The sequence below is a fragment of the Nesoenas mayeri genome, assembly GCF_963082525.1.
Source record: "Nesoenas mayeri genome assembly, chromosome: 4".
Classification (NCBI taxonomy): Eukaryota; Metazoa; Chordata; class Aves; order Columbiformes; family Columbidae; genus Nesoenas; species Nesoenas mayeri.
The window spans coordinates 7,617,835-7,640,687 of NC_137540.1; the positions used below are offsets into that span (position 1 = coordinate 7,617,835).

The 22,853-nt window shown below is 38.4% G+C and overlaps 1 protein-coding gene across 1 annotated transcript in view; it reads left to right on the top strand.

The window, feature by feature from the left end:
• EGF (epidermal growth factor) overlaps nucleotides 1-22,853 on the top strand; it is a gene marked incomplete at both ends in the record, with an annotated part of 58,511 nt that overhangs the window by 11,326 nt on the left and 24,332 nt on the right. Inside the window, 11 exons of the mRNA XM_080344205.1 lie at nucleotides 1,456-1,655; nucleotides 2,650-2,831; nucleotides 5,317-5,547; nucleotides 7,125-7,327; nucleotides 11,888-12,013; nucleotides 12,965-13,087; nucleotides 15,522-15,644; nucleotides 16,673-16,798; nucleotides 17,747-17,883; nucleotides 19,745-19,893; nucleotides 21,569-21,673. Of these exons, the coding sequence (XP_080200331.1) occupies nucleotides 1,456-1,655; nucleotides 2,650-2,831; nucleotides 5,317-5,547; nucleotides 7,125-7,327; nucleotides 11,888-12,013; nucleotides 12,965-13,087; nucleotides 15,522-15,644; nucleotides 16,673-16,798; nucleotides 17,747-17,883; nucleotides 19,745-19,893; nucleotides 21,569-21,673 (1,705 nt within the window). The remainder of the gene's footprint in view (nucleotides 1-1,455; nucleotides 1,656-2,649; nucleotides 2,832-5,316; nucleotides 5,548-7,124; nucleotides 7,328-11,887; nucleotides 12,014-12,964; nucleotides 13,088-15,521; nucleotides 15,645-16,672; nucleotides 16,799-17,746; nucleotides 17,884-19,744; nucleotides 19,894-21,568; nucleotides 21,674-22,853) is intronic.

A 22,853-nucleotide genomic window follows, 5' to 3' on the forward strand; every position in this document is an offset into this window, starting at 1 on the left:
AGGTGGAGCATCAGGATAAATTTGTAGGAGTGACATCTCTTGATTTTAAAGCCACAGGTTTCCTACTAATAGTAAAGATATTTAGTTAAAAGATGCAAAACTTGTCAATAAAATCAGATGAATTCTCAAAAGTGTATGTGCAAGAAAACAGATGATAGTGCCTCTTTGGTGACATCCATCCCTGATAAATGGACAGTCGCTCCCCATTACAGGAAGATCAGTTCAACAAGTGATTAGACAATCTTGAAAGCTGTCATTCTCTTGGAGATATATCAATAATTGCATTTCAAAGTCACTTGGTTAGAGCATTACTCGTATGCCATGACCTGTTTCAGGCAAACATGTTATAAATCCCCACAACTACCACCATGATGGGCTTTCTTCTTTGAACATTATTTTAGAGATAAATTAAAGACTATGCTGTATACCCCCAAGTTATTTTTTTTTTTTTAATTAGAAAAAAAAGTTTCTTTTTAAAATGTAGGCTAAAATGTGACTGGTTACATAAAACTCCTTTCCTCTGCTATATACTTGATAGTTATCTATAATATTCAGATTGTCTAAATGAATACCATTGTGGTCTGGAAACACAGTTAAGGTTCCTTGGGCAATCTTAACCCTGTCCTATGGTGATCCCCTAAAAATAACACACAGGACTTGATAAGACTGTATTAGTGTAATCTGCAGCACCAACAATTATGTCCTACTAATTGTACTTCCATACTTATCAACTGGCTTTAAGGCTGCATTAACTTCACTTGGACCATTCTTGCTGCTCATGACTTTAAACTTTAATTTGATTTCTAGAGTTTGGGCCATAACTGGAATACTTTTCATTTTAATATATTTTAAGTTACTAATATGATCTTACGCTTCACTAAATAGGAATCCAGTTTTTGTCTGGAAGATGATGTTGCTGTTGAGTTGTAGGAGTTTTAAGTACAGGTCTTTTGGTTTCCTTCAGCCTTGTTTATCACAAGAAACCTCCACAGGGTCTGGCTTCTTTCTTTACCCTGTCTTGTGAACTTGAATTTCTCTGTTTGGATCAAGTGAGACTCCACCTCTCTGTGATAAATTCTTGCTGTCGCACAATAGTTGAAAGTTGTACTCAACCTGGAGATGCATCCATGGCATAATTCTTTCAGCCTCTGTTGACATGCATGTAATGGTTCTCCTGATCGAGGTATAGGATTTGGGATTAGTGGTAACAGCCACTGCAATCTCAGTTTCATAATTCAGATTTTTGACCTAACTTTCAGCATTAAATGTGAAAGAACCATTACATTTATATCTTATTGGTTCTCTATGATATGCCTGAAAAGTTAGTGTTGAAATGTAAGAGATGGTTATAACCTGAACTTTCTTTTGGGCTAGTATAATACTGGTAAGAGCTTAATTCAGCAAAAGTGCAATGCTTATTTATTAATTGGTCTCTTTTTGTTTTTTCCACACCAGACCCTGCACCATTCCTACTTTTTAGCCATGGAAATGCCATCTTTAGAATTGACACTGAAGGGACCAATCATGAAAGACTGGTGGCTGATACCGGTCACTCAACACTTATGGACTTTCATTATACAGAAGAGAAAGTGTATTGGGTAGACTCTGAAAGGCGACTGCTTCAAAGAATGAACCTGAATGGCTCAAAACGAGAGGTAAAGTAATCAGTTCTCTGGAATTCTCCAAGTTAATGGTCATAAAACCATCCATGGAAACCATCTGGTCTTTAGGTACAATTCTGCCATTCCTGTTCTTTGATTAGCACTTCAGACTTCTTAAATAATCTTGCTGTCATAGTAGTTATGGCCCTGAATCTAGGCTATTCTGCTGGCATTCACAGTACATTTAGTATTTTCTGTGGGTCAAGTGAAGGGGAGATAAAAGTGGAGGAGAGGAAAATCAGACAAACTAAGGCTTTGAAGACAATAATGTTTCTATCAGTTTTAAATTAATCCCTGATGTTATGGAAGTTTTTCTTCCAGATTACTGTAACTCAAACTGACACAAATGGTATGAGAAGAATGTGCTTGAATTCCTATTCATTTTTTCTCAAACCTTTTATTGGTTTCTATGGTTGCATAAATGCTTCTCTTACCACTTCATCTTCTGTTCAGAAAAAGCTGTGCAGTCCATTGAATCTGGTTGATTAAGAAGGGCAGACAGGCTGTTGTGTCTGAACTTTAATGCTGTGAGAGCCTTCTTTTGTTTGAGAGAATGTCGGTGTTACTGTATGCATGTGGAGTCTTCACTGATGTATTTTACACTGATTTTTAAGGATGAGGGTCCAGTAACAGTGCTTTAGGAAGTCTTCCATCTGTAACGGTACAGGTCTGGGTGCTTCATAGTGTGCCAAATGCAAGAAGTTGTAGCTAAAAGATTTGTCCAGTGTATTTTTCATGGAGAGCAGTTTCCTCCTTTCGCAGGGGGTCACTCACTTCAGAAGGAGTATGTATAAATCCAAAGACCAAACAAAAGTGATTAAAGAATGAGTAATATCTACAGGTCTGAGAGAAAATGAAGCAGGTGAAGGAATGAAATGGGACGCTTCAGTCTGGCACTCTATTCCCGATATTGAAAGTCAAGTTTAGGGTAATCATTAGGATGCTTCTTGATGGCAACTTTTTTGTTTGTTTGTTTCTTTGTTTACAGAGACTAAGTTACATAGACAAAGGCATTTCAGGATTTGCTATTGACTGGATAAATCAAGATATTCTGTGGGCCAATAGACAGAAAGCAACAATAGAAGCGACAGACATGAATGGGAAGAAACGCCGAGTTATTCTAAGAGATGTTGGTCATCCCGTGAGGATTACCATTGATGCTGAGCAAAGGTAATTTTAACTAGGTTAGTAATTTCACTGAAACAGACTCAAAATATGCAAAGTACTGTCATTGTGGTTTCTAGGCTTCTGGGCTAGCCTGTTCATACTGTATTATCTATAGTCCAACACCTCCTTGAACTCTAACAAAAGAGGATAAAAGATTAATAAGCATATAAGAGATAAATAGAGAAGTGTATGAGACAATGCTAATTTCTCTTTGTTTTATACAGCAACACCATGCTTTTGTTTTGGTTTGCAGTAAAGTTGCTCAGCAGTGTGTGAAACTATTCTAATATTAAGGTTTATGTGTCTCTTCCTGGTACTTTTATAAATAAACCAATCTTCTGAAGCAAGTAGCATTATGAATACTCTTTAGAGTCTGGTCTTTTGGATAGAATTTAAAGGCATGAACATCAGCCTGGTTTTGTTTGTTTGTTTTGTGTGTTTGGTTTTTTCCTGATCTGCTTTTGAATGTAATATTTACCAATCTTGGAAATATTCACAAGTCCTCATAGACAATGTCAAATACCATTGAAACATGTTACAAATGGCATTATAGGAATATACTTACTGAACTTATGTGAGAGTTGGAAGAGATTCAAGTGCATATATTCACCTAGATGTGATTCACTATGCATAAAAGTTGTATTCATGTGCTTACAGGGAGGCCACTAAGCTAGTAATAAACTGTAAAGAAAGCAGAATTCAAGATGTCTAACATTGTTTTTATGCCCTATGGCAATTTCCTTATGTGAAAACTCCGAGGGCTCTATTTTTAATGTGAAGTTAATTAAAACCCCCAGCATGTTTACATGTACAGGCATAAACATCAGCTAAATCTATTATCAGCGATTTCTTCCTTCAAATCTGTACAACTTTTAAGTAATGAAGGGCAATATAATACCCTAATAATAGATTATTTTTTTTTCTCAAATATGTGTCTGGATATTAGCAGTGATAGGATTATTTTAGTAGTAATATCATAACTATTGCTACAAGACCGATTTAATTTTTAATGTTGTTTAGAAATGCTGAAAAATAAGGATTAAGACTGAATTAAAATAGAGGGCAAATACAGTAAAAGCTGTAAATTACTCAGGCTGGTTTCTAATCTTCATTATTCTTCTGTCTTCCTGTTTCTTCTTATCATATCCCGTCCCTACAGTGATTTGCAAAAGTTCTGCATAGAGGCTATAAACACCTTTGTTTCTTATATGTAAAAAGTGATTCCTAGCATTTGTCCAAACTGCCAGAGTAGTCAAGTTTCTTAAGTGCTATAGAAATGCAAACAGATGTTAATAAAGTGTTTAAAAACGGCAACATAAGGTTGGGCCGTCCTTCTGGAAAACTGTTTTCGCCCAACCATTTTATAAGCTGTGATAACTGTAGTCTATATAACAGTGGGGGAAATCTGTGAAGCAGGGGCTGATTCTTTCTACTGGTTTAGCATAGTCCCTTTTCAGTGAGATCTAATCTATTTGGGGGCCTTTAACAAATGATTGACATAAATGTAGTAAATCTGGCTTTATGCTACATGGTTCTGTACATATATATTCTGCAATTTTGTGAATAGAAGGCAAAATGATAATGCTGCTTGGAATTTTTGTGCGTAAGGAAACCAAGCAAAGAATCTAAATGGAAACATTAAAAAATAAAATGTACATGAATGAGGGGTAACTTGCTATTTTGGAAGAACTGTTGTTAACCTTAGTCACACTGGTAAATCTGGGTTCTGGTTCATGAATAGCTTGACATAAAAGTAGCTTCAGTGCATAAATGTTTTGAGTATTGGAGCCATATTTTGACTGTGTCTTAAGTTAATGACAGCATAGTCTGGATACTATAACCATCAGGGAGGTAGAAAGAAATGAGGACAATAATAGAATTGGTATTTTTAAGTTAAGCACTCAAGTGCTATGTTCAGCTAGAGTTTCTGGAGATAGATTCCTCCCCAGAAACTGAGGGAAATGTGTATCTGCCACAAAGATGTGTGATGTGCCTTTTCCCAAGTCTGTAGGAGTTCCCTGTAGATTTGGGAGGTTATTCCAGTTTCCTTCTCTGACTACACGGGCAAACAAAGCAGAGAGACAAACAATAGTGCCTCATGGTTAAGCTGAGATGATTCTTGCTTGACCTACATGAGAGAAATTCCTAGTATCTGAGTTATACATTCCCTGATAGAAGCCTATTTATCAAAATAAGAAAACAACTGTAACAAAACTTCAGGGGTAATATTCCTTCTGTCAAACAGACAACATTTTGTTGTCAAAAATGATTTCCCTTCTTAATAGAATCTTGTTAAAGGGAGGTGTATATGGGATTTTCTTGAAATAGGAGAATACGTATTAAGGAAGTCCCTTGTTTTAGTTTTGGTTCTGAAAGCACTGTGGTAAGACTGAAAAATTTAGTGTAGCACTGATGTGATTTTGAAATGTGGGTTTGTTTTGTTTTGTTGGGTTTTTTTTTCTTCAAAACATACCTCTCTTGCCTGCAGGCTGTTATTTTGGTCTTCAGAAGGTACAGTTTCCAGCATACACCGAGTGTCCCTCATTGGAAGTATTGTGAGAACTCTTTTAAGAACCACAGAAAAAATAAAGGCTATTTCACTAGATTTGGTTGACGCAAGGCTCTACTGGATCCAACACGACCACAGGAAAGAGATTTCCCATATTGGATCATGCAACTATGATGGTGGAGCTGTTCGTTTGCTCAAAAATTCTGTCCGGTGAGTTTTCCCGAACTTGTCAGAAATAAAACACTCTTTTCCCAGGGATGCCATTAATCTCTCTTCCTCATTATCTCTTTTATTTTGTCAGTTCATAACACAATAAGGAATATAAAGTGCAGTCCTATAACTGTAAATCTAAAACTACTGATAGGAAAATGGAAAAAAGTCACTATTGTAAAGTACCACTCAGTACTCTCCATCTTCAAAGCTTCTGGCAGATGATAACTACTTAATCCTCAGAAATCCTCTCCGAGTGTTTATTAGTGGCCTTTTTCTGCAGATAGAGAAGCCAAAAGCAAAGAGATTAAATGCTTTGTCCAAGGTCACAGTGGGTGAGCTCAGGTGTCTCAGCTGTGCTGAAGAGACTGAGCTAGATCAGGTTTTTCCTATCCTCCTCTAAGCCTGTTGTCCTCCTTAGCTCCTGGAGGGAAGGCTCAGCTAACCCCCTGCGCTCAGCCTCTGCGCTGGCATCAGCAGATGAGGTGAAAATCATCCTACGCAACAGACTTGTTCCCCTGTGCTCCCCAGTGCTGGAGCTAAACATGACTAAGGGGCCTTTTGGACCCATGTCCTTTGGGTGCCTTTAATATCTGGCCTTTACACTCTGCAGTGGTGCAGATGCTCCATGGTGAACATGTTTTCAGTGAGGTACTTAGGAAAATGTTCCTTTACATTCCTGCAGTTTCTGTTGGTATGGCTGGATTGGCATATGCATAATTGGGATTGCCAACAGCAAAGCGAGAAAAACATATGGTTTCACTGGCCTGATGATTTAAATATGCAGCTCATCATTTGCATATGATGAATACGAAGGTGGTTTCTGTGTACATTACTGGCTGTCACGTTGGATTTTTCCTTATCCTTTTCCCCTTCAGTTGACTGGTGTTCGCTTGTCCTTTGAGCTTGGATGGTATGGATTCTCCTTTTTCCACCTGGAATATGTACTGCAAAGTGGAGGCTGAAAAATCCCTCTTTCAGGATTTTTTCTGCTTTCCTTCTTATTTAAAACTGGGCCCTTTTGTGATTCCTGCTGGCTGCTATAACTGACCAGTGAATGGAAACTCAATTTCTGAGATAAGGGAAGCAACAAGATGGATTTTAGGAATGCCCTGCTCCTATCCGTCCATCTCCACCCTGATTTCCTGGGACAGTCAGAAGTATTGGAACAATTGCTGAAAATTGGGAAATGGGGGAACTTATGTGGCCTACATCCTTCAACAAACAAGTGGCCATTGTAGTTGCTGGGTTCACTAGAAGCAGGGTGATACCTAGGCTTTCTCTGTCAATTATGTCAGTCCTGAACAACAGCTCATATAACCTATGAGAAATGCAAGGTATCAATTTTGCATCTATTTCTTGCAAATCTGCAGGATTCTGGATAGTGGGTTGTTTGGAAATGTCTCTGGCACCTCATCTGATTCTCATATATGTAAGATTATACAAGATATACGTAAAAATGCAAAGAAAGGTTAACAGTGAACTTAACTGAACAAGATGCTCAGAAAATGCATGAGTGAGTAAATATATAGGTATCAAGTAATGTGCTGCTTTGTGTTATCTTCTCTTTGTTGCAGACATCAATTGCTTGGTATGTCTGTCTTTGCTGAGCATCTGTACTATTCAGAGTTGAAATCTGGTATGATATGGAGAGCCAACAAGTACACTGGAAAAGTTGCAGTCACAATTAGTCTGAATCCATCATTTTTTCCACCAGTGGAGATAAAAGTTGTGCATCCCTTTAAACAGCCAGGTGCAAGAACAGAACCACAGGATTTCGGTAAGTAAACTGTAATGATACAGTTGTATGTGTGAGAATAATAATGTCATACACTCTGACTTTTCATAGTAATGATTTTCTTTGGCAAAATTCCAGGCCTCAGTGAAGTCAAAGCAAAAGTTTCCTTTAACTTTAGTGATTCACAGTTCCACTTGGTGTGTGTAACTCCACTTGGAGTATCAGGCTGGAATTGTGCTGAGCACAAACTTCTCATTTCATTGATCTGAATACATACCCAGATAAATGTTATTTTCGCCTTCGCTTTGTTTATATGAAGATACTTTTATACTTTCCTGCTAAGTGCACAAAGCATACAGCTTTTTAATCCTCCATGTAGATTACCTTCATCAAATGTCTGCTCCATTCTGGAAATTTTATCCTAATGTGCATCTAAATACCTCTGATTATTATGGCACTGAACGATTTTAAGTGTGTAGTATGTCCTTCAAGTGATGCTGTGGATGTCTCAGCTTTGCTGTGAAATGGCTGAATTGAGAGTCAGACTGTTTTAGACAGGCTTGAAGTTGCTATAATAACTATGAAATAAGAGCCTTGAGTCTCTTTATTTGATATCAATTGCAGCCTACAGTATGTGGTGGTCATGTCACTGTCTTCCACTGTGGATCAGAAAACGAAGGTGGTTGACTATGGATAGTTCACTCTCAAAGATTTCTGCTGAGGCAGTAGGAAGTGAGGGGTGTCTAAGGGAAATAATGTTTTATTGTCTGGTGTCTAGGAAGCAGGCACAGAGTATCCTTGCTTTAGTGGAATAGCTTTTGTCAAGCTTTTGCTTGGATGCAAACACAGAGGCACTTGTGTGTTGATGAACAGCTGTAGAACTCCCAAGGGAAGGTGGCCATGGGTTCCCAGGGGTATAGGTGGTATGGAGACACGAGGAGAAAGCAGCGTTTGTTCATGTGAGCAAAAATGAAACCATAAATATCTCTCTTGAACCATTTCTAAATATCCACTATAAAATAGGCTTTATGCTTCTTCATGCCAACCAACACCGTTATACAGTACCATGCTGTCTCTCCTTCCTGAAACCCGGTCTGAGTTGGAAAATAAACATTTTCAAGGCAGCATTCCCCTTCAAGTTCTACGTTTGCAGTGCTAAGAGCTGTTGAGGTGCAGAAGTGTTCAAGGAAATCAAGCTTTTACTTCTAAACACAGGGAGCCTCCATTCAGACATGATACCTGTTCTGTGCTTCCTTCAAGGAAAACAACCATCGGGGCAAATTGAAGCACTTTTTTCATCTGACATGTCCGGTGCTCTTAAACAGAGCAATTAGGGAAGGATTTGTTTGTGGTGCAGACAGTGGTGCATCTACACATCTCAGTGTTGTTACGATGGGACTTGGAAGGTCTCGTGAGACCTCCTTGGCTGTCTGTCACCAAGTCTACATAGTCATGGAGATGGAAAGGAAGAAACAATGACCAAGAAAGGCGGTTCATGATGGTGGTATCTTGAATCTCAGCGTTTATTGTTTGTGCTACATATGTCCTTTCCACAAGAGTTTGCAGCATAATTTCATTGACTATGTGCACTTGGCTTGTATTCTTCTCTCAGAAGATTAATTCAATTTCTTCTACCAGAACATGCTTCCTTCTGGTGTTTCTCTTTCCACTGGAAAAAGTGTTTCCCCACCTTTATTAGTAAATAAACTACCAGTGTTTTTAAATGCCTCGCAGTATATACCTCTGTATTTCCAATATTTAGTAAATATTTGCATGACAGTAGGAACTGTCAGGAGTAAGCCTTTTATAAATTCCAAATACCTTCTTGTAAAAATGTCTGGGAGGTGTTGGAGTAGAAAGAAGTTTAACAGGCTGAATCCAGATGGACCTTTTGGACTTTACATATACATTGCTTGCATTGTCCAGTGCAAGAACTGGAATGAAAGAAGGGCTAATGAGCCTGGAGTACAAGATTTATAGCTGATCTTACAACAGAGAAACCTCAAGATAAAAGCATACCTAGACTAATTAGATGCTCTGTACAAGCTAAAAAAAGTGTATTCTGCAGTGTAGTGTCAGCTGTGAATTATCAGGCCTTCTTTAAAGCAGATAGCGAGTTCCTTCAGATGAAAAAGGAACTGATGAGAAATGCTCAACTGGTATGATTTTTTTACTGGAATTTGGATTATTGACTTTACTACTTAAATTCTTTATGTCCCTTCTTCCCTTTTAAAAGAGTTTTGTGGATTGGTTGGGGGAAATAAGTACATTAATTCAGCTATAGGTTTGCTATAACCCCACACAACAGCTTTAGTATCTGGAAGATGGCCTCTAATTTACCTCAACTCTCTTTGACAGCTAGTCCTAGATGTGATGGCAGTATGTGTATTTATAAATGCCTGCTTGAATGTTCTTCATGCCTTTATTAATAGCTCATAAAATGTCATAATTACCTTAAAATCTCAAAGACCGCCTCTGGAATTTTTTTAAATTATCTTCTCTGACAGATTAATGATATTCAGTACATTCAGGATTTTTTTTTTTGAGGAATTATGTTGTGTTTCTTTCCAGAGTAAGATACCAACATCAGACGATTATCTGAGAACACAAATTTCCTTATAAAAGAGGTAATAGGAGGAGGAAAAAAGCCCCAAACCAACAAACTAGAAAGTATGGTTCATAGTGGTTATTCTTCCAGAAAAGACTACCTTATTAAACTTTGTGAAACACAATTTAGTCACTATGAATTTTGTTTTAGAATATGATTTTTTTAAAACATGGTGATTAGCAATATCAGTTTCTAATAACTATTCCATTAAAAAAGAATATCTTATTGAGATTACCCAGATGGCATATTTATTGCTTTTGTTTTTTTCTTCTGTAATTCCTGAGTGTCTTAGGTCTCGTTAGACCAAAAATGGTACAAGCAAGGGTCAAAAAACCAACACCACCCACAAGCATAAGATGCAACCCTGAATGTGGTCTTGTTTCTATTTTGTATTGTTTTGTGATTGCACGTTCTTGCATTTCTGTCATTCTGATGAGTTTTGTATTTGAAGATTAGACAACCCACTGCTGTGTATTCCTGACTTAGTTGCAGCAGAGACAAAGATTAAGGGTCCAATTCAAAAGTAGTTCTACAAAAAGAGAGGCTCAGCTAAAACTGTGTAAAATTCAAGTCTCTCAACAGCTAACATGCTTAATAACATAGCTAATATCCATCTAGTCGCCAATTCATCATTTTTCATTTAGTGATACAGCTTTTGTTAGAGAAGAATTAATCAGTTTGATGCAAAGAAGTGCTAAGTTGATTATTTCAGCCAAGCTGAAATGTCTGTCTGGGAAATTATTTCAGTCTTTTGTAGATGTGATCTGTCATTCCAGCAAATGGCCAGCATTTTCTCTGTTGTGGCTAGTACAAGACTAAATGTTATGCTGCTTCCCATCTCTTGGAATTTAGAGGGTGAATTAGAAATAGCACAAGAAAGTTCACATGCAAATTTCTTTGCCTGTAGGAGCCCACGATTTCTTATATGTTACACAGACAGCACAGGGCAAAGACAGTGGTGTGTGGGGGTGGCTGTGTACCCACATTCAGCAGCAGAAGTTCAGCTGTTCTTAGCTTGGGAAAGGGGCAAGCAACCCCTGAAGAAGATTAGGAAGATTAAAACAAAAATAATAATTTGGGAGACAAGAATAAAACCAGGAGTACATCTGCAAAAGCACCAGCTCTAGAAGGTAGCTGAGCACAAGACATGAGGCTTTGCCAATCCTTCCCTTGAAAAAAAATACTGGAATACCTGTCTGCCTTTTTCTGTGAAGTAGAAGAAGTCAGAAGGCTTCTGGGGATCTGTTAGGTAGTTTTTTGTGCTTCCTTTGAAGACCCTTTGAGTATAACCTGTTTGCCATCAGAAACATTCCGAGTTTTAAATCTGAGTTCAAGATTTGTAATATTTGTATTTCTCATAGGCAGAAGCCAGGATCTACCTTAGTACAGAGATCCTCTAGGCTGTGCTAATACTTTTTGTCTGAATGAAATGTATGGTCATTATGATCTGTCCAGTTGGGTTTGTTTGTTTGTTTGTTTTCTCAATTAATGTGAGACTTGAGAACTGCTTTGTGCTAATAATTTCCAGTCTTTGTATGTTCTCTCTCTTTTTTAATCTCTCTTCTCTCTTTGCATTTGTGCTCGCTTTCTGTCACTCTCTTATTTCTGAGTGTTTCACAGAGACTGGTAACATATGCTACAGTGCAGGACTGGCAGCATATGAAGACTGCTACACAGGGTTTTCCCTTTCACAGTCACTACAGCTGTGCACCCAAGCCAAATCATCCCCTGCTTCAGGCTCTTTCTAGATCTGCTTGTACTGATATGGAGCTAGAAATGATAATTTGCACAGATGTACCTTAGTCTTCCAAGTGCTTTCTTTTTTATAGTGAATTATTGGCCTGAAGTTATTTTCTATTAGTAAGAAGTTCCTCAGGTTGAGCAAGGAGCTGTTGAGCTGACACATTGCTGAACATCTTTGCTCAAGATAGTTTCTCCTTGAGGGCTGATATGGTAAGAATTCAGTTACATTTGTACTATATTTGTTCTTCCAGAAAAAGAAACCTGTGATCTGAACAAAGGAAAGTGCAGAAGAAGAATCTGCAGGCCAGACTCAAGGAGTCATCGGTGTAGATGTTCTAATGGCTTTATTTTAAGTCGAAATAAACAGTTTTGTGAAGGTAACACGTGAATCTCCCATCAGCTTTATTTCATCAGATGAAAAAAAAATCTGTTCTTTTGCTTTATTCTTATCTTGAGTATGAAAAATACTTTGAGGTCTACCAGTGTGCTATATCATTTTAGTGTCCCTTCAGGTTCTGGAGTAGTCTAAAAGGAGACCTATGAAAATGTTGCAAATGCTATTCTTGCGAGAAATTTTGGTCTTAGCTTGAGTAGTTAAAGGAGTCTCAGATAAGTAGACATGCTTATGGGTGCTTATTTAATTTTAAAATAAAAATTAAAACAGATACATCACCAAAGGTGAAACATTGAAAAATCCTGCAAGATGCCCCACTTTCAAAGCAGGCAAAAATTCTTAACATGTTACTAAATATTTTAATAAAAATCTAACATTGCTCTTAATAATAGTTAACATATCACTTTTAGAAGCATTGTTTTCATTAAACAACCAGATTTGAAAAGACATAAAGGCATCAAAATTCATAGCCTATAGAATTTACAGACCTGCCTGAGCAGCAGCCATCAGATTCTCAGAAAATTCACCGGGGTTGCTTTCTGTATTTCAACTTCTAAACCCCTTCTGTATTTTTAGAATTTTACTTAAATTGTGTTGGAGCCAAATTAAAAACAAAAAATTATCTGAAGAAATAGTCTTCTGTAAATTTTTTGGGTGCCTACTGGATTTAACTGGTGCTGGAATCTGAATGGGAAGGCATGCCCTTGAAAGTCCTCTAGACACCTTTGCTGGACACATGCAGTCTGAGTAGGTTTTGCTAGAAGGTTTCATAAGGTCTGAAAACTTGCTTTTTTATCATTTATTAGGACCAATATATTTTTGTAAAATTAATGGGAAAAAGAGGTACTTCTTGAAGACTCTTTGTTTCATTAATCTGATTCCCTGACACTGGTTGGTGATGTTATTATGTCACAGCAAGTGCGTCTTTTGGCAGATATCAATGAATGTGGCTTCTGGAATCACGGCTGTACTTTGGGCTGTGTGAACATTCCTGGTTCCTATTATTGCACCTGCCCGAGAGGTTTTGTTCTGCTGCCTGATAGGAAAACATGTCATGGTAAGTAGCAATGATACATAAATACCTCCAGTGTGATATTAGAGAGATTATCATTTCACACTGGAACCACTGAAAGTTTTGCATGTTGCGTTGCTCACTTCCAATCCCTTATTATGGAAGTAGGATCAGCTTAAACTGAGTGAACGAAATTCAAATGTCGTATTTAGGGAACTGTAAATTACACGTGAGTAATCAAGTGTGAACCTCTTCAGGAGAAAGAGACCTCTTTGCTCAGGTTATGCTCCATGGTACTTTCCCGGTGGATAAGCAGTAATACCTTTTTAAGCGTGGTCTCTAAATTTGGCTCATTCTGTTGAACCTGCATAACAGTTTGCACAGTCTCTGAATGAGCAGCTTACAGCACCATCTTTTTTTCTTTCCTCTTCAGATCAGGGTGGATAACACGGCTAATGTGCATGAAATTAATGAAATGAAATGCATGTACATCTGTAAGACACACAGAAGTACTCACAAAGTTGTTTATTCAGGGAGACTGCTGCTTTTGTGTGTTGTTTTGTGGTTTTGTTGGGTTTGTTTGTTTGTTTGCTTTTTTCTTTTTTCCATTAAGCTGAAGTATACCTGAGAGACCTTATCTAGATAACATAGGTATGTAAGCCAGAAAGCTCTCTGAAGCTGAAAAAATGGGAACAAACTCAATGCAGAGAACACAGAGAAGTGGAGAGAAAAACTAAAGCTCTGTCAGTAAGCTTCAAGGACCATGATTTAGTCATAGTGAGAATCAAAGGTGAAGGTTTTTGTTCTGGTTTTATGCAGCATTGTGTATATTCAGCCCACAATGAATTAAGCCTTTCTAAAGTAAATCTGGAATATAAAATGTGAAACATATCCAAGTTTTGAGGTCTTGGGATATTTCCAGTCACTTTTCGGTTTGATAATGAAATGAAACTTAGGCATAAACAAGGGGTCCTTCTACCTTGTTTCCATGGAAGTAAAACATTAGTATATGCACCAAGCAGAAGTGCCAGTGCACACCAATGTGTTCAGTCTGCGTCATCGCAGGACCAGGACATAGGATAAATTAAATATCGCTACTAGAGAGTAACGGAGTCTAACAGGCTCTAGCAGTCAGTCTATCTATTTTAGAGCTCCAAGAGTCACTTCTCCCTCTCTGTTAAGAGGGAGCCTGGAGTAGGATTCAGTGACCCAAATGTGGGAGTCTATGGTTTTGCGACAGCTGCAGAAGGCAGCCAGATGTGACAGAAGACACATGGGAGTCCGGCAGCCAGAGGCTACTGGGAGGTGGGATATCCTTTTGTGTGCAAAACAACACTTAGACACTGTGCAACTCAGTCCTACTCCAGATGACTAGCTTGAACTGTATGCCTGCGTTTTGAGTGGCTCGAATTAGACAGAAAATAATGTTTTTCTAACACAGGCTAGGGATGCAGCATGGACAGTATAACTCCTTAACTACTGCAGCACAAAGCTGATATGTCACCATCTACGCAGCTTGAGAGAGAGAGAGATGCAAGGTGAGAAGTCCACATGCTGACCAGACACTTTGATGCTTTGTCCTCCAAGTCCTGTACAAATCTCTTCATCTAAAGCCACAAGCTCTAGTCAGAAAGAAACACAAGATCAGTTTCTTGACCCTCTTCACTGTGCTTAAGGGGTTAGAACAATCCAATCCAGAGTGTGGTTGCCCTGGAGAAGCAATATTTGCAACAGTCATTTACCATTTAAGCCAGTGTGTGCAGCGGATTCAAAGCAGCAGCTGTGGGAAACCTGCATTAGTTCCAGTCTTCCAGTGGTTGTTGCCATATGGCTCTAGAATTGGCATAAAGAGATGCAGCACTGGGATACAGAAAGTGGAAGGAGGATATCCTGTGAAATTGCATTAAAGAAATACTTGAAAAAATGTTGGCACTCCAACAATTGTAATAGAAAGTAAAGAGAAGCTATTGCCAGGTCCTCAGATGGTTTTGCCCCTACAGCTTCAAAAATTGCCACTAAGGAATGTAGCTTTGTTTCTGGAATGCTCATCTCCGGTTTTCATTGTTTCTAGCTCTGTTACCCTTGGAGTTGTAGGAAAGTAGTTTTTCCTCATTCTCTTTGTGTTTTATGCTTTTTTTTTCAGTATAACTTCCTTGTAGTTATCAAAACCTGATTTATTTTTGATGAAATATAAAAGGAAAGTTTTCTAAATTATTTCTATTTTGATAACACCTATTCATACAGTTTTGGAAAACTTAAAGCTGATCAGTATAATGGCTTCAGGATCCAGCAACTTTGGCTTTATCCTTTGCTATAACTAGTAGAGGGTGGGGAAAAAAATTGCACTCTCAATATCACACTTTTCCCCCCCACCTCCTTTTCTTTTGCTATTTAAGAGAGTGTTTGTATCTCTTTTGGGGGGGCTTAGTAAATATTTTTATAATTTAAGATTTTTTTTTTTCTTTTTGAATTACTGTAGAGCTAATTTCTTGTGCAAGTAACAACACTGAATGTAGCCATGGTTGCCTTCAAACATCTAAAGGGCCTGTTTGCTTTTGTCCTGAAGGATCTGTACTGAAAGAGGATGGCAAAGCTTGCACAGGTAAGTAACATTTTTTCTAGCTGTAGTAACTGCCAAACTCTGTTTGTTCTTGGCATTGAAAGCCAGAAGTGAATGATGGCATTTTACACTCATTTGGTACAGATGTAAATGATTGTACAAGATAGAAGGCAATGGAGTGTCAGATGCTTTGAGTGCTGAGATGAGCAATACTCATCTTCATTTTTTAATATATATTTCTTAGCAGCAACATCCAATGTTTGCAGGCCAAATTTTTTGTTGTCAGCACAGATCATGCCATCTCCCAGGTGGTTGTTGCGGGAGGCATCTAAAATTTGTATTTGAGGGGAAATATAGGTACAAAATTAGGGTGAAATCTGAAGATGATTTTATGGACATCATGCCACCAATGTTCAGAGTCACTCTAATTTACAGCAATTTCATCAAATTACTCACAAGTGCGATTTTTGCAGTCAGTATATTTGAAGCTGCTACATCCGCTTATCTGTCACTCCCCATCCCAGCAAGATTTACGAATTAGGGGAACTGTAGCTTTTCAACTGTATCTTTGCAGTCTTAGGGATCAAGATAGCTTTGTTAATGCCAGCCTTACACCTTGAAACATCCCCTTCCTTTTTACATCCCTTCTATACTGTACTGTATACACAGATGCAGTGACTGTTGCTGTTTTTCTAGGGACACTCCACTGAGTAAGCTCAGGTTGGCATTGAGGCTGTAACCATTGTACACCCCCAAGAAGAAAGAATAGTCTATTTTCATATGACATCTTGGTTTGTTGTATTAAGAAGTATCGATTCACTGTCCTAGCCTAATTAACTTCTGGTGTGAGAATGGCATTAATCTGCTGTTTCTTTGCATGGAGTGCAAAGTCTGATAAAATTTGTTACTCTGTTGTAGATGGGGTGAGATTTGCACGGTAGAATCAGTTTTCCAATTCTCACTGTAGTAAGGCTAAGCAGTATAAATCATTTTCTTGCTTATACCTCTGATTTTGTTGTATTTTTTTTATTTGAACGGCAAAGTTAATTTTTTCAAATGCTCTGTTTAAGGTTGTACATCTCCAGATAATGGTGGTTGTAGTCAGATATGCTCTTCTTTAAGCCCATCCTCCTGGGAGTGTGCTTGTTTTCCTGGATACAAGCTTCAGCGAGACAGAAAGCACTGCACCGCTATAGGTCAGTACCTTGCTATGCCCGCATCTTTCTGCCAATAAAAGCAAAAACGTTTTAGAGTCACATAACTGGGATCCATTTTTGCACTGGTTTTAGATTACTTTGTGAAACTTGGGAAGTATTAAATATTTGGAAGAGTAACCTATTTTGGAAATATACCAGAACAAGCACCAGTATATGGTTCAGTCTCCCTCACGGTCTATTATCCAACTTCTGCATTTCATTCTGGGTTCCTGTACTCCAGAGGTCTATCTGCAGTATTCAAATTTTTGTGCCTTCATACACATGTGGTTTCTGCCCAGTCTTACAGAATTGGGCTTGAGGCATTTATGTGTGGAGAACAAGGCAGGGAATAGTCTATTGGAGGACTTTTCTTACAAGGATATTTCTCCCCAAGTGGCCCCAGGAAGCCCAGGTATTTGTGATGTTTGGATTCCAGACCCTTCTGTTTCTTCTAAGAAAAGGGCAGACCCTGGTGAGCAGCAAGTTACAAGCAATTGCATGAGAGAGAGAAAGAAAGTTTGTGATTTGTTTCAGGAAAAAGGCAAAAGCTTTATTTTTTTGGAGGACAACATTTTTCTTGCTTTTACCGTGAAAGGCTTCTCATGTGCAAAAGTCATGTTCTGGCATTTATGGTGATGCTAAGAAATGCAGAGGGAAGACTGTCTTGAGACCAAGTCACAGTTAGAAATGCAGCTGGGCTAATGACTGCCTTTATCACATACTTTGAGGCTGATTTTGGGCAAGGCGCTGATATTGAAAACCTGTATTCGCATTTATCTTTGTTTTCTGAGGCAAGTGGAATGCAGGACAAGCGCCTTCGTTTCTTTGTGCTTCTGTTCTTCCATTTTGTTAGCTATTGTTACTTGCAATGTTAGCCAGATGGTGATACAGGATAGAGATCACTTAAAACCTAATGGAATTAACGTATGTGCAAATTTTCATCAACAGGTCCTAAGCCATTTTTGTTATTTGCAAATAGCCAAGATATCCGCCAGATCAGTTTTGATGGTGCAGATTATGTAAGTTTACTTGACTGGCAGATGGGAATAGTCTTAGCACTGGACTTTGACCCAGTGGAAAATAAGGTAAGGCATTAAAAATGAGAGGATTTTGAAGTGTTGCAAGGACAAATGGATTGGGCTTTCATGTGCCTTAACCTTTCTGCTGTCAGTGATCCAGATTAAATGTTGTTCTGCTTGTTGTTCTGTTGCCTGCCCAGGAGCACAACTGGCACAGGATGCCAAACACTAGTTGAAGAGGTTCATCCTTTACTTACTGAGTGAATGTGCTTTGTACACTGACATGGCTAATTCACACACAATTTGGATTTTTAAATTCACTCCCAGCATTATTTCAATTTCAAAGCATTTTTGTGTGATTGAGAGTTTTCTCCCCTAAGACTCCAGTGCTGTTTTCTAGAAATATATTGTCGTGTTTTTTTCACTGGATAGCTGTAAAAGCAACAGTATATTTATTTGTTTGTTTGTTTATTAATACGCAGCTACATCCCCAAATCTATACTGAACATAGGAGTAATCTTAATAAGAGTCTGAACTTTGTGTGTCCTGACACTATTGAACAAAACTGCTGAACATTCACTGGGTTTATTGCTTTTACGAAATGTATTCCTCATATTACAAGATATTGCTTTTAGAAACAGAAGTCTTCTCTGCATAAAGAGCTGTTTGTCTGTGTAGCTGCATCAGAGTTGGAAAGGAGCTCAGCTGTGCTTTGCTAAGCCTTCTGTGGCAGATAGTTGTTTTTTCCCATGGTGAAACTTATTTACACTGCAAAAGTGTTACAAAAAGATACCGGATGGTACAGTGAAAGCTGGTGAGGAGCTCAGTTAAGCTGCTGGAAAAATCTCAAGGCCTGGACGGATTCAGCTAAACAAATGAGAATGTTACCAGAGCTGCGTTACAGGAGGATTGTTTTGGGCACTGCTGGAACTTCGCCACTCACTCCCAAAATAGGGCTCTGCTGGGGAACCAGCAGTTGTTCTGTGCTGTGCTGAGCGTAAATCAGCTGTGCTGGTGACACTGGCTGTGCACGTCTGTCCCACGTCTGTAAGGAGCTCTGCAGGGCAGTGCGGAGGCGGCACACGACCGAGGTGCCAGGTAAATTAGCTCAGCATCACTCTGTGCTCCCATGGTAATTGAATTAGCTGGTTTAATGCCAGAGGTCTTCCTCTTGCTTTGTTTGGCCCTGTGCTTAGCGTCAAAACAAAGTTATTTGTTCTGTTGCTATCATTTGCAAAGCAAACCTCAGCATTGCTCTGTATGTAGCTCTGCCACATAGTGTTTGGCTCCCTCTAGATATCAAATATGAGGTTTTTTTTTCCCCTCTTCTTCTCCTCATCCTTGGAAAACACAAACTTAGTTTTCCCACAGCAGAGAACTTTTATTTTGACCCAAAACTGAGAAGCTTATCCAGGAAATGTTGGAGCCTTACAGAATAGACACCTGGTAAAAAAATTAAGATATGTGCAGGCTGAAAGAGGAAAAAAAATAGAATCCAGTTATATAACTTATTTTCCACTCCCAGCTCCTTGATACACATACACAACTGCCCTCTTCTCCTCACTCCCCACTTTTTAAAATGAGCAGCCAGGTAAATTATAACATGCTGCATTTTGCCTGGTCCCGCTTTTCCTTCCTCAGCCATTCTTCATGTGGGGTAACTGCTCGCTGAAACAAAACCACAGGATACTCAGAGGGCTGTATATAGGGCAGGCAGGATTTACAGCTAAGCACAAGCTGCCTGTAGAAGTCATGCTGGCTGAAGGATAAGTGCCTTTTTATTTGATCAGGGACCACAGGTTACCTGTGCAGCTTTTTGTGAATGAGCAGTTTAGGGAATTTCAAGACGACAAAGTTATTTTACAGGTGAAATAAAGCAGAAAGTGAGATGGGAACTAATAACCCCTCAACTGTTATTTCTTCACAGATTTACTTTGCCCACACTGCCTTGAAATGGATAGAACGAGCTGATCTGGATGGCTCAAATCGTGAAAAAGTTATTCATGAAGCTATAGATATACCCGAAGGCCTTGCTGTGGACTGGATTAACCGTAAATTGTATTGGACAGACAGAGGGTACATGCTCTACAGTGCATTTATGTTGAAGCATGCCATAAAATATTTGGAATAAATGACTGGTGATACAGAAATAGCTGAGATGTCACTCTAAATTCAGTAACGCTTCACATTCTGATTGTGTAGCTGTAATCTTGAGTAAATACGGTTGGAAGGTTCTTTAAAACTGAACTGCTGGAAGATCATTTTGAGTCTGCTATTGTACTTTTATCTTTGTCTTTCCAAGAAGCAAGGGTTTGGACACAGTTGCAAGGAATCTAAAGCATGTACTGCATGTATACATATCTGTATGTGCACATACGCATGTGAATATATATATCTATACACTCATATTTATTTACGAACACTGTATGTATGTATATATAGGTATATCTTTGTATATACTTACAAATAATGAATATCACTGCACCAAGTACATCTTGGACAAAAGTCAGCATTGCTGACAGCTAGAATCGTTCCCCTTTGAGCTAATGGAGAACATTTGTCAATTATCTCTGATAAAAGAGGAATGGTCACTGGCAAACAATATGACTTCACATTTCAGCTGGTACCTAAACTTAAATGCAGAGAGAAACAAAAAAGACTTTTGGTGAAAAGTCAGTGTCAGATCTGAACACATAATGAACACTCCCTGAAGAGTGGGCATGATTCAGTATGACCCATATTTTATTAGTCATAAAAATAGGTTTTGAATGTACAGATTACCTTTCTTCTCCTTTTTAAATATGCTGCAAGTCCACTTCCATGCTATTAGTTACAATCTTGTCTACACAATTGAGCTCTTGTATAAATATGCCAGTGTTTCTTGTGAAATGGGAAATTATGGTGCTCATCTCCATAAGACAAGTCAAGGGTGAAGCTGTGGATTTGTATCTGCCACTCCCTTCTCACTCACTGGGTTTTCTTGTTTGTATTCCATATTTGCATGAATATATTGCTCCTACCCTCTTTGTGTGGCCTTTCTCTGCAGGTCCAGGTAGGCATGGAAGGCTGTAGGCTTCCTTTCAGGTAGAGGCTGATATTTGTTCGACAAGGTGAAGTTTGTAGCAATAAGTACTATTTTCTGGAAAGAAATCAGATTGAGAAACTGGTGATATAGGTTCTATACTTGACTCTGCCATAGATTTTAGGAGTGATCATAAGAACCTTAGTTTCATTCTTTCCTGTAAAATAAACATGATATATGAATTGCTTGGTGATTTCTGGATGAAAAAAAAATCTATATAAAAGTACTATTTTTTTAAAAAAATTCCTTATACATTTCATAATGCCATTCACTTAGGAGTTTGTTTTCCTCCTAACTCTCTTTAATCTACCATTCATCACAGAATCACAGAATGTTAGGGATTGGAAGTGACCCAAAACTGGGTCTATTAATCTATTAGTGATCATACTTCCAACTTGTTATTTGCCCAAAAAAGGAGAACTTCATGTCTCCTGCAGAGCAGCAGGTATTTTATCATCTTGCCCTGGACCAGATAATGAGGCTGTAACTTAAATTATTTGTTGATAAAACAACTAGACATCCCACATCAGCAGGATTATTTCCTGTCATTGTGAAGTTATTCATTACAGTTTTGTGTTAAACTAAAGCAGTGCAAAAACTTAGTATCTTCTGCCTGAGAAGGCAATTAAAAAAGATAGCAGGGAGGACTTAGTGTTGTGTGTGTTGCAGGAAGGCATGCCTTGAAAGAAGCAATCTGAATGGAATGCACAGAAAAATGATCATCTGGAAGGATATCTCCCAGCCACGAGGGATTGCCATTCACCCATTTGCACAGTAAGGAGTGATAAACCAGGTTAATTGTGTAATACTTGGAGAGGGTTTTTAAAAATGACCATGCCAGCCTTGCCTTTTTGGTCATCAAAAGTGCATTAGTCTCACGTTAGGATAGGTTAGCCTTTGCACAGTTGTGTGAAATGCAATGTTGTATTGATGGATTTCTTTTGTGGATTGGGATGTATTCATTTTTCACATAGATTTAAAAAAATACAAGAAGCATTGAAGATGTTGTATGCAGTTTAAGCTAAAGTAAAGCACAAGTGACTGAATTTACCCTGCCAATTGTAAACACCACACTAGAAACTTTGATGGTTCCATATCTATCAGTGTGAAAAGTAGTCACTTTTAACCAGTGCTGCTTACAAAGGATTTTTTTTTGGTCTATGTTTCCGTTTCTGACAAAACTAAACCAAATCTACTGTCATGGAGAGTTGATATAAATACACCTTATATCTTCTTATCTAGTGCTGAGATGATCAAAGGAGTTTTGAATGGTTAAACTATTGATGAAATTCTGGTCATTTTAATCAATGGCAAAGCCCCATAGATTTCAGTCAATATGTCTGTATTAGGATGGTTTTGAATATGTTGGTCTTTACTTTTTTGATGCTTATATGCTGCCGTAAGTATGTACTGATGAATGAAGTTGAGTTGTGGAGGGCATTTTGTTGGCTTCACTCTGTACATAAAAGACCTGAAAGAATATTTCAGTAGAGGCTGAATATGGTAGAGGCATCTGGCAGGAAAATTTTAAGAACAGGTAAGTTCAAGGAGATTGTTTATTAGTATTATTGGTAGAGGCAAGGGCTACAAGGGGAAAGGGAGGAGGAAACATCACTGAGACCTTCCTTATTAGAAAGTTACTGGTGGAAGGAGGAACAGACATTATAGCAGTGTCTGTAATTGTAAAGTCAGTGTTAAAGAGAAATCTGAGACACAGTTAAGACTACAGAGAATACTGATCCCTGCACTGGCTACAGCAAAACTGCTCATATAAATAAAGCTAAGTGAATCTGTGAGTCATTTCAGTAAACCTGACAAAAGCAGCTGATGCCTGGGAAGACTGTAGCCCAGGCTTCAGAAGTTTGTGGGTTTGGCTATCTCCATTTTAAGTGGCCATCTTGTACTGTTTGTTCTTTGAAAAACAGTGAGCAATCAGTGAGTAACACTCAGAACC